At 46.9% G+C, this 12,974-nt stretch overlaps 2 protein-coding genes and 1 non-coding gene across 3 annotated transcripts; 2 read left to right on the forward strand and 1 right to left on the reverse strand.

Moving 5' to 3' along the window:
* Window positions 1-5,634: 5,634 nt before the first annotated feature.
* TRNAN-GUU (transfer RNA asparagine (anticodon GUU)) lies at window positions 5,635-5,708 on the forward strand. Its single transcript has one exon. It is a non-coding gene; the product is annotated as a tRNA-Asn (tRNA).
* Window positions 5,709-8,825: 3,117 nt separating this feature from the next.
* LOC127330052 (pathogenesis-related protein PRB1-2-like) lies at window positions 8,826-10,035 on the forward strand. The gene has a single exon (XM_051356409.2). It carries the CDS (start codon window positions 9,430-9,432, stop codon window positions 10,033-10,035), a length of 606 nt encoding a protein of 201 aa, XP_051212369.2. The 5' UTR covers window positions 8,826-9,429.
* A 1,053-nt stretch (window positions 10,036-11,088) lies between these two features.
* On the reverse strand, window positions 11,089-12,293 carry LOC127330053 (adenylate isopentenyltransferase 3, chloroplastic-like). Its single transcript, XM_051356410.1, has one exon. The coding sequence runs from the start codon at window positions 12,229-12,231 to the stop codon at window positions 11,206-11,208; it is 1,026 nt and encodes a 341-aa protein (XP_051212370.1). The 5' UTR covers window positions 12,232-12,293; the 3' UTR covers window positions 11,089-11,205.
* Window positions 12,294-12,974: the final 681 nt, after the last annotated feature.

The following is a 12,974-nucleotide window of genomic DNA, read 5'->3' on the forward strand; positions in this document are numbered from 1 at the left end:
AATCCACGACTTCAAACTCCAGCCTTTCTATTCTGTAATTCTCTCGGGTCCCAAACTGAACGTCGAGATTGATCTTCCCCAACGGATAACTTGGCTTCTCCGGTGTGATGCCATGGAATCGTGTGTCGGTTGGTTTCAAATTTGCTAGAGATATGTTCATCTTCCTTAGTGTATCTGCATACATAAGGTTTAAACTGCTGCCTCCATCTATGAATACTCGAGATACATTGAATCCTGCGATTACTGCTGGTAAGATAAGTGCTGACTGCCCTGGTCGAGGAACTTGCTGTGGATGATCCGCTATTGTGAAGCCAATGTCTTGCCCTGACCAGTTAAGGTACTCAACCGTTGGTGGAGGCATTTTCTCTACCATGAACACCTGTCGCGAGATTACTTTCTGAGCTCTATTGGATGGACTGCCTTTCTGAATCATCGAGACCGCTCCATTGGAGTTGGGATCAACATAAGGCGGTGGCGCTGGTTGATACGTCTCCAACGTATCGATAATTTCTTATGTTCCATGCCACTTTATTGATGATACCTACATGTTTTATGCATACTTTATGTCATATTTATGCATTTTCCGGCACTAACCTATTAACGAGATGCCGAAGAGCCAGTTGATGTTTTCTGCTGTTTTTGGTTTCAGAAATCCTAGTAAGGAAATATTCTCGGAATTGGACGAAATCAACGCTCAGGATCTTATTTTTCCACGAAGCTTCCAGAAGTCCGGAGAGGAAACGAAGTGGGGCGACGAGGCGGCGACACGCCAGGGCGGCGCGACCCACCTCCTGGCCGCGCGGCCCTGTTGTGTGGGCCCCTCACATCGCCCCTAAACCTACCTCCTCCGCCTACTTAAGCCTTCGTCGATAATAACTCCAGTACCGAGAGCCACGATACGGAAAACCTTCCAGAGACGCCGCCGCCGCCAATCCCATCTCGGGGGATTCAGGAGATCGCCTCCGGCACCCTGTCGGAGAGGGGAATCATCTCCCGGAGGACTCTTCACCGCCATGGTCGCCTCCAGAGTGATGAGTGAGTAGTTCACCCCTGGACTATGGGTCCATAGCAGTAGCTAGATGGTCGTCTTCTCCTAATTGTGCTATCATTGTTGGATCTTGTGAGCTGCCTAACATGATCAAGATCATCTATCTGTAATGCTATATGTTGTGTTTGTTGGGATCTGATGAATAAGTGAATGATATGTTATGTTGATTATCAATATCATCTATGTGTTGTTTATGATCTTGCATGCTCTCCATTGCTAGTAGAGGCTCTGGCCAAGTTGATACTTGTAACTCCAAGAGGGAGTATTTATGCTCGATAGTGGGTTCATGTCTCCATTAAATCTGGGGGAGTGACAACAACCCCTAAGGTTGTGGATGTGTTGTTGCCACTAGGGATAAAACATCAATGCTATGTCCAAGGATATATTTGTTGATTACATTACGCACCATACTTAATGCAATTTTCTGTTGTTTGCAACTTAATACTGGAGGGGGTTCGGATGATAACCTGAAGGTGGACTTTTTAGGCATAGATGCATGCTGGATAGCGGTCTATGTACTTTGTCGTAATGCCCAATTAAATCTCACAATACTCATCATAACATGTATGTGCATGGTCATGCCCTCTTTATTTGTCAATTGCCCAACTGTAATTTGTTCACCCAACATGCTTATTCTTATGGGAGAGACGCCTCTAGTGAACTGTGGACCCCGGTCCATTCTTAACATCGAATACAATCAACTGCAATACTCGTTCTACTGTTTTCTGCAAACAATCATCATCCACACTATACATCTAATCCTTTGTTACAGCAAACCGGTGAGATTGACAACCTCACTGTTACGTTGGGACAAAGTACTTTGGTTGTGTTGTGCAGGTTCCATGTTGGCGCCGGAATCCCTGGTGTTGCGCCGCACTACACTCCGCCGCCATCAACCTTCAACGTGCTTCTTGGCTCCTACTGGTTCGATAAACCTTGGTTTCTTACTGAGGGAAAATTTACCGCTGTACGCATCACACCTTCCTCTTGGGGTTCCCAACGGTCGCGTGCTGTACGCGTATCACTGGTGCTGCCGCTATTCTGAGCTGATGTCGATTATCGTCCGTAATTGCGGGAGGAGGTGGCAAGTGAATCTCACTCCTGGGCCCTTGCGGGTTCCTATTTGTCGCCTGGGCATTGGCATGCCCTGCCCATCTTAGCATTGCCTGAAAATTTCGGCAATCCTTCTGCAGGTGTCCTGACTGTTTTTTCCATTGTTGTCGAGATAAAAGTGCATCTGGCACGGCCCGTTCATCATCTCCTCAGGGGACACGAAAGGTCTCTGGAACCTAGGCCCATTGTTTGGTCTGCTGTTTCAAGAATCAATTCTGTTGTCGCCTCGCTGCTCATTGCTTCTCTGATAATCATCTCTATTGTTTCCTCTGGCGCTTGCTCGAAAGCCAGCCGAAATTTGCCCAGGAGCATCATAACCCGAGTACTGCCGAGGAAATTGTCGCCTATTTTGATAGTTTCGACCGCGGTCCTCTTCTGGTGACCTATGTCGTTTGTTGTGAACAGCATCTTCTCCATCTGCCCATCTGTTTGCTATCTCCATTAATGCAGATACTGTCTTTGGATTCGTTCTCCCCAAGTCCTCGACGAAATCTCCCCGCCTGATTCCTGCGACAAACGCATCTATCGCTCTCTCGTCAGATATATTCTCTGCCGAGTTTTTAATGATATTCCACCTTTGGATGTATTTCCTCATTGATTCGTCTGGCTTTTGTCGACACGCTCTCAGTTCCTCTAGTGATGCAGGTTTCTTGCAAGTGGACCGGAAATTCTTGACGAACACGTCCTCGAAGCTATCCCAGTTGTCGATAGATCCTGGAGGAAGCTTTTTTATCCAAGATCGCGCAGCCCCACTTAAATGCACCTGGATGCTTTGCATAGCTGTTGCTCTGGTTCCTCCTGTGAGCTTCACCGTCTCGAGGTAATCAACTAGCCAATCCTCTGGATCTTGTAGGCCGTCGAATTTTTTGAAGTTATCAGGCAGTTTAAACCCCGAAGGGACTCGAGTTTTTCGAACTCTCCTCGTGAAGCATGGCAAACCGCACATATCCTCGTCGTTTAATTCTGGGGAATGCCGATGTTCTCTTCTATTTTGCCGTGCTCTGTCCACCCTTGCTTGCGTTGCTGTGTCTCTTGCTCCACTTGTTCCTTCGGGGACTGCTGCCGCAGGTCGTGGACTATTTTGTCTTGCTGTTCCTTCGGGAGGTGTTGATACAAACGTTGTTCCCATGGCCCCGACTCCTGCCATCGCCATGTTGTACAATGCCTCCCTTGGATCTCCTGGAGGTGGCCTGGATGCAAGGATAAAGGCCTGTGTCGCCATATACCAAACTTCTGGTGTCTTGGAGATAATGTTCCCTCTCGTGTCTATCGACATAAAAGACATGTCGAGGTTTTGAACCAAGTGCTCTCTTTCTCCTTCAGGTATGTTTTGCAGCCTTGATCTTGCTCTGTTCCGAGCTTCCCTGTTTTGCTCCCGAAGTTCCTGATTGTCGACTTAACTCCGCCCTTCGTCTGCTTGATGCGGAGGCTGCCTCCCTTCTTCTGTTCAGAGCGGCTGTCTGTTTCTCCAAATCCCTTGCAGCTCGCGCGAGTCTATATTGATATGCTTGCAATTCTTCTGGCGTGGCTGTTGTGGCCATTGGTTCTGAGCCATCCATAGCTCTCGCAGCTCTATCCCATGCTGCTTGTGGAAGTTGAACTCTAACACGTGGTGTAGGCCCGACGTATTTATTGCCTAAACCTCGCCTTATGTCAGAGGGATCGACATATGGATTTCCCAAATCGCCGAAAACCTCCGATGTTTCCTCCTGATCGCGACTTGGTTCTTCGATGGCATAAATCTGATGATATTTTGAATTCAGATCTTTGCTGGGTTTGGTGACACCATCATAGAGATTGGAGAAGACCTTGCCCACAGTGGTGGATTTGTCGATGAAATTGAAGCTGTCGACGTTGCTCGAGTCATCGCTTATATAAGAGTCCGCAGATGACTCGAAGGACATATCGCTGAAGATCTTGGCGAGCTTTTCGCTTGCCCTGGTGCTGATGAAGCGTTGCGATGAAGTCTCCTCTGCGCCTGACTTGATTGACGATGTTGAGTTCGAAGAATCGGAATCGACCGCTGACAATCCCGACGAGATCGGAATTTCGAGACGATACGCTCCCTCCTTCTCGACCCGAAAGTGGAACCTTCCGAACGTCATCTCCATAGGCTCCTCCAGATACGCATATGCATCCAAACGGGAGGGCGGGTGATGAACAAAATCGACAGGACCAGTTGCGATCTGTTTACCTCGATCCATCGCGTTGCTTGCTGTTGATGAAGTCGACGATCTTGAACGTGCCATCGAGATCAGATCCTTGACGCCTCTAATTCCCACAGACGGCACCAATTGACAAGGTATCAACTTGTCAATGCCTACGGGTTGTAGACTAGGGTTTAGTTAGAAGTAGAGGGCAATTAGATCTCGAAGGTTTCAGCCGAAAAGTACTCGACGATATGAAAACTAAGGTTGTGAGACAATGAATCGATGCTTTCTTTGTCCCTCGACTCCCCCTTATATAGGAGGCGGAGCCGAGGGATTCTTGATGTACAAGTTACAGAGTTCGGGAAGGTTTCCAACTCCTCCCGTCATATTACAAAGTGTTCTTCCCTAATACAACTCTAGCTTTCCTTAACTAACAAGTTGGGCTTCCGAATTCTTCTTATCCTTCGGGTCGTGGGCCTTCAATAAACCCCGGGTACCATCTTCGGCAGGCTCATTGGGGATGCCTATGTCAGGAAGCGCCCCCTCCGCAAATGGGAATTCACCAGGCAACGGTCCCAAAGGACCTACCCCCTTGCTCACCGCCGTTGTCGCTCTGTTCTGCAACACATCTTCTTCAACAACTTCAACAACATTCAGATCCGCTACCCGCGAACTTCGAAGAGGGATTAGTGCGCCGAGAAGCTCAACAGAGCCCCGAGCACGAGGAAGACGGTCGATCTGCAGTAGAGCTCCTTAGACCTCCACCAAGAAAGAGGAAGACCACCGTCGCAAAAACCACTCTGGCCATGCCGGCGTGCCGCCACTCCCCAACGCCGCTGGCTAGCTCCCTACACGAACCTACGCTATATACACACCGCAGATCGGGGTTTCCCCATCCTTCGGCTGCCGAAGTAGCTGCTGAGGGTGAGGAAACCGCCGATCTGGCGGTAGCGAGGTGGAACGCACAGGGTCACACAAGCCGTCTCTCTCGCTAGAACAGGGAGAGGATAAGACCAAGGTCTGAAAAAGTGAAAAAAAACAGATAACTAAACGGAACCTCTATTTTGAATAACATGATTTGCATGACCTTCCGTGTCTTGAAAATGGATCAATCGGAAACTCAGTGTTGACCTTTTTAACTCGGTTGATGTCCACCGGCAAGATTTCTTTCATCATTATAATTAAAAAGATCGAGGTCCCTACTCCATTCGGGATTTCGGGCAAATGGTACCGACATCTGTTTCCGTGATATAGCCAAGTCGAAAGAGATGTGGAAGTCTAAGTTTATAATTTTGACGTTAATCGCGGTAAAACGTCACGATAGCTGGAATAGCTCAGTTGGCTAGAGCGTGTGGCTGTTAACCACAAGGTCGGAGGTTCAAGCCCTCCTTCTAGCGATTTTTTTTTCCGATTTTTATTTACTGGTTCTTTTTAAAATTAATTTCCTACACTCTTTGTATTCGAATTTACATGTCACTTTTAATTATTTATCTCTGTTGCTGGTTCGATTGGTTTCAAATTATTATCCTATTGAACATGTGCTCATATTAGGAATTGAATAATTACATTAGTTTTATGCCCTAATTTTGTGTTTTGTGCAAGTATATTCTTCAAACCCTCCTTCTAGCGAACTTTGTTTTCCGATTTTTATTTACTGCTGATTTTTAAAATTAATTTCCTACACTCTTTGTATTCAAATTTACATGTCACTTTTAATTATTTATCAAGCCCTCCTTCTAGCGACTTTTTTTTCCGATTTTTATTTACTGCTTCTTTTTAAAATTAATTTCCTACACTCTTTGTATTCGAATTTACATGTCACTTTTAATTATTTATCTCTGTTGCTGGTTCGATTGGTTTCAAATTATTATCCTATTGAACATGTGCTCATATTAGGAATTGAATAATTACATTAGTTTTATGCCCTAATTTTGTGTTTTGTGCAAGTATATTCTTCAAACCCTCCTTCTAGCGAACTTTGTTTTCCGATTTTTATTTACTGCTGATTTTTAAAATTAATTTCCTACACTCTTTGTATTCAAATTTACATGTCACTTTTAATTATTTATCTCTGCTGCTGGTTCGATTGGTATCAATTTGTTATCCTATTGAACATGTGCTCATATTAGGAATTGAATAATTACATTAGTTTTATACCCTAATTTTGTGTTTTTTGCAAGTATATTCTTCAAACTAAAATTTACATCTTAATCACATCCCATTTTTATCTAGTTTTCCATCTTCTAAAATTATCATGTCAAACTATATTTCCCTAATTTTTTTTTTTGAACAAGAGACGGGTCCATAAGGACCCAGTAGCAGCTTCAATAGAATTTCAGAGCAGTACAGCAAGGACCCCAAAGAAAAATAAAATTACAACCCGGTCCAGTATTTTCGCTAGAAGGACCTTGAACACTGATTGAGAAATGCAATTGAGTCCTTCTTGGCAACGAGTTCGATCCAAAATCAGCACCACCGGGGACGCTACCACTTGGGGTGTTGATCTCGCCGCCGCTCCGCCTCCAACACTCGCCGGAGAAGGAAGAGACGAACACCAAGCTATTGCCAACCTGCCTCCCATTTGGCATCATGGCCAGGAGGAATTTCAGGAGCCGGCGCCAAACGCCAGAGCTCGCCAAGGCCGCCTTTCGGCCAGAAAGGTCAACAACGAAGCAGAGCGTCGTTGAGAATATGCACCAACTGGAGCAGCTGCAATCTCTCCAGATCCAAAGCCGGAAACCCGTCTCCGATACGACTGTTGATTTGAAGAGGCAGGGGACGAAGACCACAACAACTTTACTCCCACAACCACCGTGGGCAAAGAAGCCATGGGAAACCACCACCATCCTCACCCAAATCAACTGCCACACGAGCTTATTTAGAGAGCTCTTACCAGATCCAACACCTACTGCTACCGTCCACCATGGACAGCCTGCAGGAGGACAAGACGGCGGTCGCCGGACGCGGCTCGCGGGCGTCGACGACGAGCTCAGGAACGGCATCACGCCATACTCCACATGGGAAAAACTCAACCTTGATCTACAACTAATATATACAAGCCGCCGTGCACCTTTCCCTTCTCCTCTCCGGCCGGCCACGCCGTCGAAGGAGCAACGGGATCGGGCCGGGATCTGGAGATGTTCAGCGACTCTCAACGGGGGCGCTCTCGTGGCAGAGAAAGAAAGAGTCTGTTCGTCATATTTCCCTAAATTAAGGTGACCTTTTAACTGAATGGTAACCAATGTGCATATTTGTGTATCCATTTTTCATTTACACCCATATAATATCTTTGTAACCGTATATGATTTCTGCATCAAATAAAATTTTCTTACTTCAGTAGTCGAGTAGAACATAAGAAAAAAAAAATATATTTTACACTATAATTACTTTTTTTTTGCGAATCACACTATAATGACTTCTACACCGCACTTTTATGCCCACTTTTTTTTATTCCAAGTCAATATAGTGTACTTATTACTAGTATATATAAAACATAAATTTATGGGCGTAATAACATAGAAACTAGAAGATACCCCGCGCGTTGCTGCGGGAATCTTGTTTCAACAATGCTTATAGATAATACAAAAAAATACGTAAAATATATTGCCAAGAAAATGGCCAGATTACTTAAAAGTACACAAAATAAGCATCAAACACAATGTTGTGTGAATCATGTTTAATACCAAGCTGAAAGGTCTTGTTTTGGATTCTGGATGCCCAATCTGGTAAACATATTGGGTATGAACTCCAGATATATGCACCACTGCAAGAAAGGCTTAATCAAACTTATGAGATTCACAATTTGTCTTTAGCGATGTATACATCTGCATAACAGATCTATAGTTAATAAAATAAACATATGCAGAAGAATTTCTACTGAGACCCTTACAGAGACATTCATACAAAAGATATTGATGTGCCCCCTACTGCTCAGTTGTTCATGAGTTGGCTCTTTAATATTGCAGAGCAATCTTTTCGCAAGTTTATTAAAAAATGTTCCACTCTAAAACGTAGAGCCACTATCCTGTATAAATATTTTTTAAGCTCTTTACAAACAACTGGTCTAAGTATACCTTTAATCAGCTTATGTAGTAGTATATACCTTCGATTAAACAATTTGGAAAATCTGCTACGTGTAAGCATTCACTGTAAGCCATGTAGTTGCCGAGGTCCCTTATCTCCTGCAATTTAACATAGGGTCAATCAAATTCTTTTATGAAATGGAATTTGAGCTTTGCTTTTGCAAGGTACTACAGATTACAAACAAAGATACCAAGTAAAATCTAGATTTGGTTAACAGATGCCTAACCTATATACCTACAAAATATTGATGGATGCATATGTACATGAGTGAAGCAGCAAATCACCGTCAGATTCTTACTCATCTGAAGAATAGCACATCCTGAAATAACAACATACTAAAACGCAGAAGAAAACAGGTGCTTGACAATCAGGATTCACAACAATATTCAATCGTTGCCGTCGGCGGAAGGTTTATATCTTGTGAAATTGGAATAGAAAAATGGTGAAACTGGGGAAGGTCAAGAAGAATTAAGCTGAGCAAGGTGATTCACCAATCAGTAGGTTAGTCGGACGCCGATATGCTGATCTTAACAGGCGCGTATACTGTTACCAAGGATGATGTGGGTGGATCGGCTCAAATACAGCCAGCTATTTAAAGGCAAGCAACGATTGATTGGCTTCCTTCATCAGTCAAGCCCCGTTCAGTTTCTTCTCCATCAATTCTACGTTCAATTTCTCTTGATGGGGAGGGGAAGCGATGGGTTGGTAAGGAGAGGATTAAAATCATACCCATGTCCGTAAAACAAAGAGGGCCTGCTGATGGTGTGGCTTCTACTTAATTATAAAAGATGCTAGTTTTTTCTAAATAAAAGTAGTAATTAAATTTAAGAATTTAGTGAGGTGGCAGGTTGATGTGGCATGCTTGCATGTTGAGAGAAATCACCTAGTGGGGAGCTCCTATTTAGAGATAAAAGATATGTCAATTAGAGTTTCTATTCCGTTACATATATATAATTGCGTTTCTAGATAAAGCCTTTAATTTCAGTGCTTATCAAATACTCCATTTTTATCTATATTTTCGGAGTATATATTTTCATGATATCCTGCCATTTAAAGTTATGTAAACTAAAGAAATTCGGGTTACCCACTAGGAAGTTCCTCTACAAGTACCCTGCAAAAGTTGGAAGAAAACAGAAGAAAATCATGGAGGCATCTAATCTTGCGCTTTTGGTCGTCCTTGCGATGGCAGCCGCCATGCTTGAACCCTCGAATGCCCAGAATTCGCCGCAAGACTACGTCACCGCGCACAACGCCGCGCGCGCCGCCGTGGGCGTGGGACTGAGGCCCGTGGCCTGGGACGCGGCCGTCGCGTCCTACGCAGAGAGCTACGCCAGGCAGCGCTCCGGCGACTGCGAGCTGGCGCACTCAGACTCACAGTACGGGGAGAACCTCTTCTGGGGCTCCGGCGTGGACTGGACGGCGGCGCAGGCGGTGGAGAAATGGGCCGACGAGAGGCCCGACTACAGCTACGCTTCCAACAGCTGCGTCGACAGCAGGATGTGCGGGCACTACACGCAGATAGTGTGGCGCAACTCCACGGGCATCGGCTGCGCGCGCGTGGTCTGCGACCACGACGCCGGCACCTTCATCACCTGCAACTACAGCCCGCCCGGCAACTACATCGGGGAGAGGCCTTATTGATTAATTTGGCTGTCCGCCAACAGATTTAGATCGGCATTTTTTTTTGTTTCTGGTGCTCAGCAAATTGGTTAAAAGACAAAAAAAAAGTGTTTTCAACTTTTTTAGGGCTAATCGTCCAGAATACCTTATTAACCAAAAAAAATGATTACAAAGATGGCACATTCATAAGTAGGACAGGCGTAGAATCCTAAGCAAAACCTTATGCAACTGAATCCGTCACTCAGGTTGACAACGCATCAAGGGAAGAGAGAATGAAGGTAGGTAGAGTAGTATCTGAGTCGTCCACACAAACTTGTAGAAGGAAATTCCTCGAAGAAGTGTAAAAGTCGCTGCAGAAGCAACTCGCTACGTACAACGGGACCTGGGGAAGAAGCTGAATTAGTGGGGGTGCGCCCGGCAGACTAGAATCACTAGTGAGAGCCGATGGCTGAGCCCAAGTATGTCCGCGGGTGGGAACTACCTGGACATAAGACGACCAACAATTCGACGACCAGACCAACACCACACATAGCCAGAGCACAAGCCCGACGACGATAGAGACCCACTAGCTCCTTGACACCGTCAACCACGTCACTGAGATGGGGTTGAAGCCAGGGTATCATTACTGGATGTAGTGCCACCACCGTCATATGAAGGGACCCGTCGATCGCCAGTTGGACGAGATGGAGGAGGGGGCTAGGGTTTCATGGAGGAGAAGCGGCCGCTCAGGTATAGTTTTCGAGTGGAGTATTCTTTAAGAGTTTTAAACTTTAGTAAAAATGAACTTATTTTGATGCAAGCGATTTGTTTTTTTAGTGGAAGCGATTTGTTTATTTAATGCTAGGTGGCTTGGAGTTTTTTTTTTGTTTTTTTGCGAAACTGGCTTGGAGTTCTTCATGGACCTATTTTAAGCGGCTTTCTGTTTAGCTAGACAGGTTTGGAGTAGTGGACTTGTGATCCTGTATTGGGCCATGTTCCAGGTAGGACGGGCCGGTCCATCATGATGCCCAGATCCAAATATGACCAGAACTGTCCGCTTTATTCAGAAATCATTATCAAAAGAATTCGTGCAAATTAACAAATGAAACAGTTAATGCAGTGCATCCCTAAGCTAGCGTGGGAGTATATATGTACTTAGCTATAGTTTATGTGACTAAGTGAGCCTTGATCATGTAAGTACAACTCAAAGTCTCAGACTGCCGCGGCCGCTTTCCTCCCATGGAACCCACGAGACGGCGCCGCCTCTACCAGCTGCAGGCCGCACGACTCGGCCACCGCGCCGGCACCGGCAACGATGACTGTCTCCTTTGCCGCCATGTCGCCACTGCCTCCATCGAGCAGCATTCCTCCCAGAAACATTTTGACGACCCATGTGGCGGGGGCGACGGCGTCCGCCTCCCACGCAGCGCGCTCCGCCTCGACGTCGTCCACCTCGCCGACCTTGAGCGCAAGGACTCTGGTGACGTCGAGGCGGCGGAGGCTCCAGCCGGGGAGGCCACGGAAACGGTGGATCTTCCGAAGCTGGCGGCGCACCAGCCCGCACGTGTTCTCCTTGATCTCGTCGACGGCAGCCGTGAGGACACCGGTGCGCAGCGCATCGTCCCCGTCGAGCGCTCCAGCGGCCTCCAGCCGAAAGTATGCATCCATCTCCGGCACGCCGATAGCCCTCCTGATCCCGCGGGAGTAATCCGCGTCAGGACTGTAAAACTCCCGCACCTCGGCGACGAGCCCCTGCTCCACCATGCAGTCGACGCGATCGCGGACGTACTGGTCCAGCACCGTCAGGTCGGCGTCCACCCAGAGGAAGCAGATGTCGTACCGCGCGCGGAATGCCCGGTCGCCGCCGCCGTCCAGCAGCGCCTCGAGGTACCTGTTGGAGCCTCCGGCCAGGACCGGCACGCGACCCCTCGCGACGACAGACTCGACGGCGCGCGTGACGTCGCGGCAGAAGTCGGAGACGGAGTAGTCGGCGTCCGGGTGCACCCCGCCGATGAGGTGGTGTGGCACGCCGGCCTGCTCGCGGGCGGTGGCCTTGTTGGTGACGACGTCGAGGCCGTCGTGCACCTGGACCTTGTCGGTGTTCACGACCTCGCCGCCGAACCGCAGCGCGAGGTCGACCGCCAGCTTGGACTTGCCGGTGGCCGTGGCGCCCATGACCACCACCACCTTGCCTTTCTTCTTCCCGTTACCGTTCGCCATCTTGCTAATGCCCGCCATGCAAACTAACTTTCCTGATGATCGAGACTGAGTGACTGACGGCCTTCTCTCTTTCTTAGTGCACGAACGTCTAAATGAAGATGCAGCAAACCGTGTGAGATGGATCGACGGAAGTTGGAAGGGATGCATGGAGCGATATAAGAAGACGCCTATTTATACAATCTACTTATACAATCGATCGCGCGTAGGTGTGAGGTGCCCCACTATTTTCTGTTTGAATATTTCTTTAGATTTTTTTTGAAATTTCAACATTTCTTTAGATTTGCGCGCGCGCGGTGTTTAGATAGCGATAACCACCGTTGACAGGTTTCTTTACTGGAAAAAAAAAAAGCGCTGACACCTTTGCCCGTCAGAACACAGCTAGCTGAAGTCGATTGAAAAATATTCGCAAGTGCGGATGCATGCGCCTGGAGTGTCAACTATATATCTGACTGACATCGTCGCTGCGTGTCCCCCGATCGAGTTCACGAGTTGGTGAGTCTGAATTCTGGCTTCTCAGCAGGAAACCTACAGAAATGCTGTCACCGGGAGAAGGGACGCAGAAGACACCCCGGTGCCGGAGGTGCGCTTTCGGCGTCGAAAAGGATGCAGCGCACTGTGAATATGTTCACCGAAAAGTATATATGCATATTTTTCAACCAAAAAAACTTTCTACTACATGCGTCTAGATGGTAAAACTCTGCCTAAAACAAGTCGCATGGATCGACCTCCTTGCATCGCTAACCACCTACTTGACCATCTGA

The sequence above is a fragment of the Lolium perenne genome, chromosome 2, assembly GCF_019359855.2.
Source record: "Lolium perenne isolate Kyuss_39 chromosome 2, Kyuss_2.0, whole genome shotgun sequence".
Classification (NCBI taxonomy): domain Eukaryota; kingdom Viridiplantae; phylum Streptophyta; class Magnoliopsida; order Poales; family Poaceae; genus Lolium; species Lolium perenne.

Bases quoted from the DNA above. Each gene is read 5' to 3' on its own strand.
- LOC127330052 (XM_051356409.2), top strand. From the start codon at position 9,430: ATGATATCCTGCCATTTAAAGTTATGTAAACTAAAGAAATTCGGGTTA.
- LOC127330053 (XM_051356410.1), bottom strand. From the start codon at position 12,231: ATGGCGGGCATTAGCAAGATGGCGAACGGTAACGGGAAGAAGAAAGGC.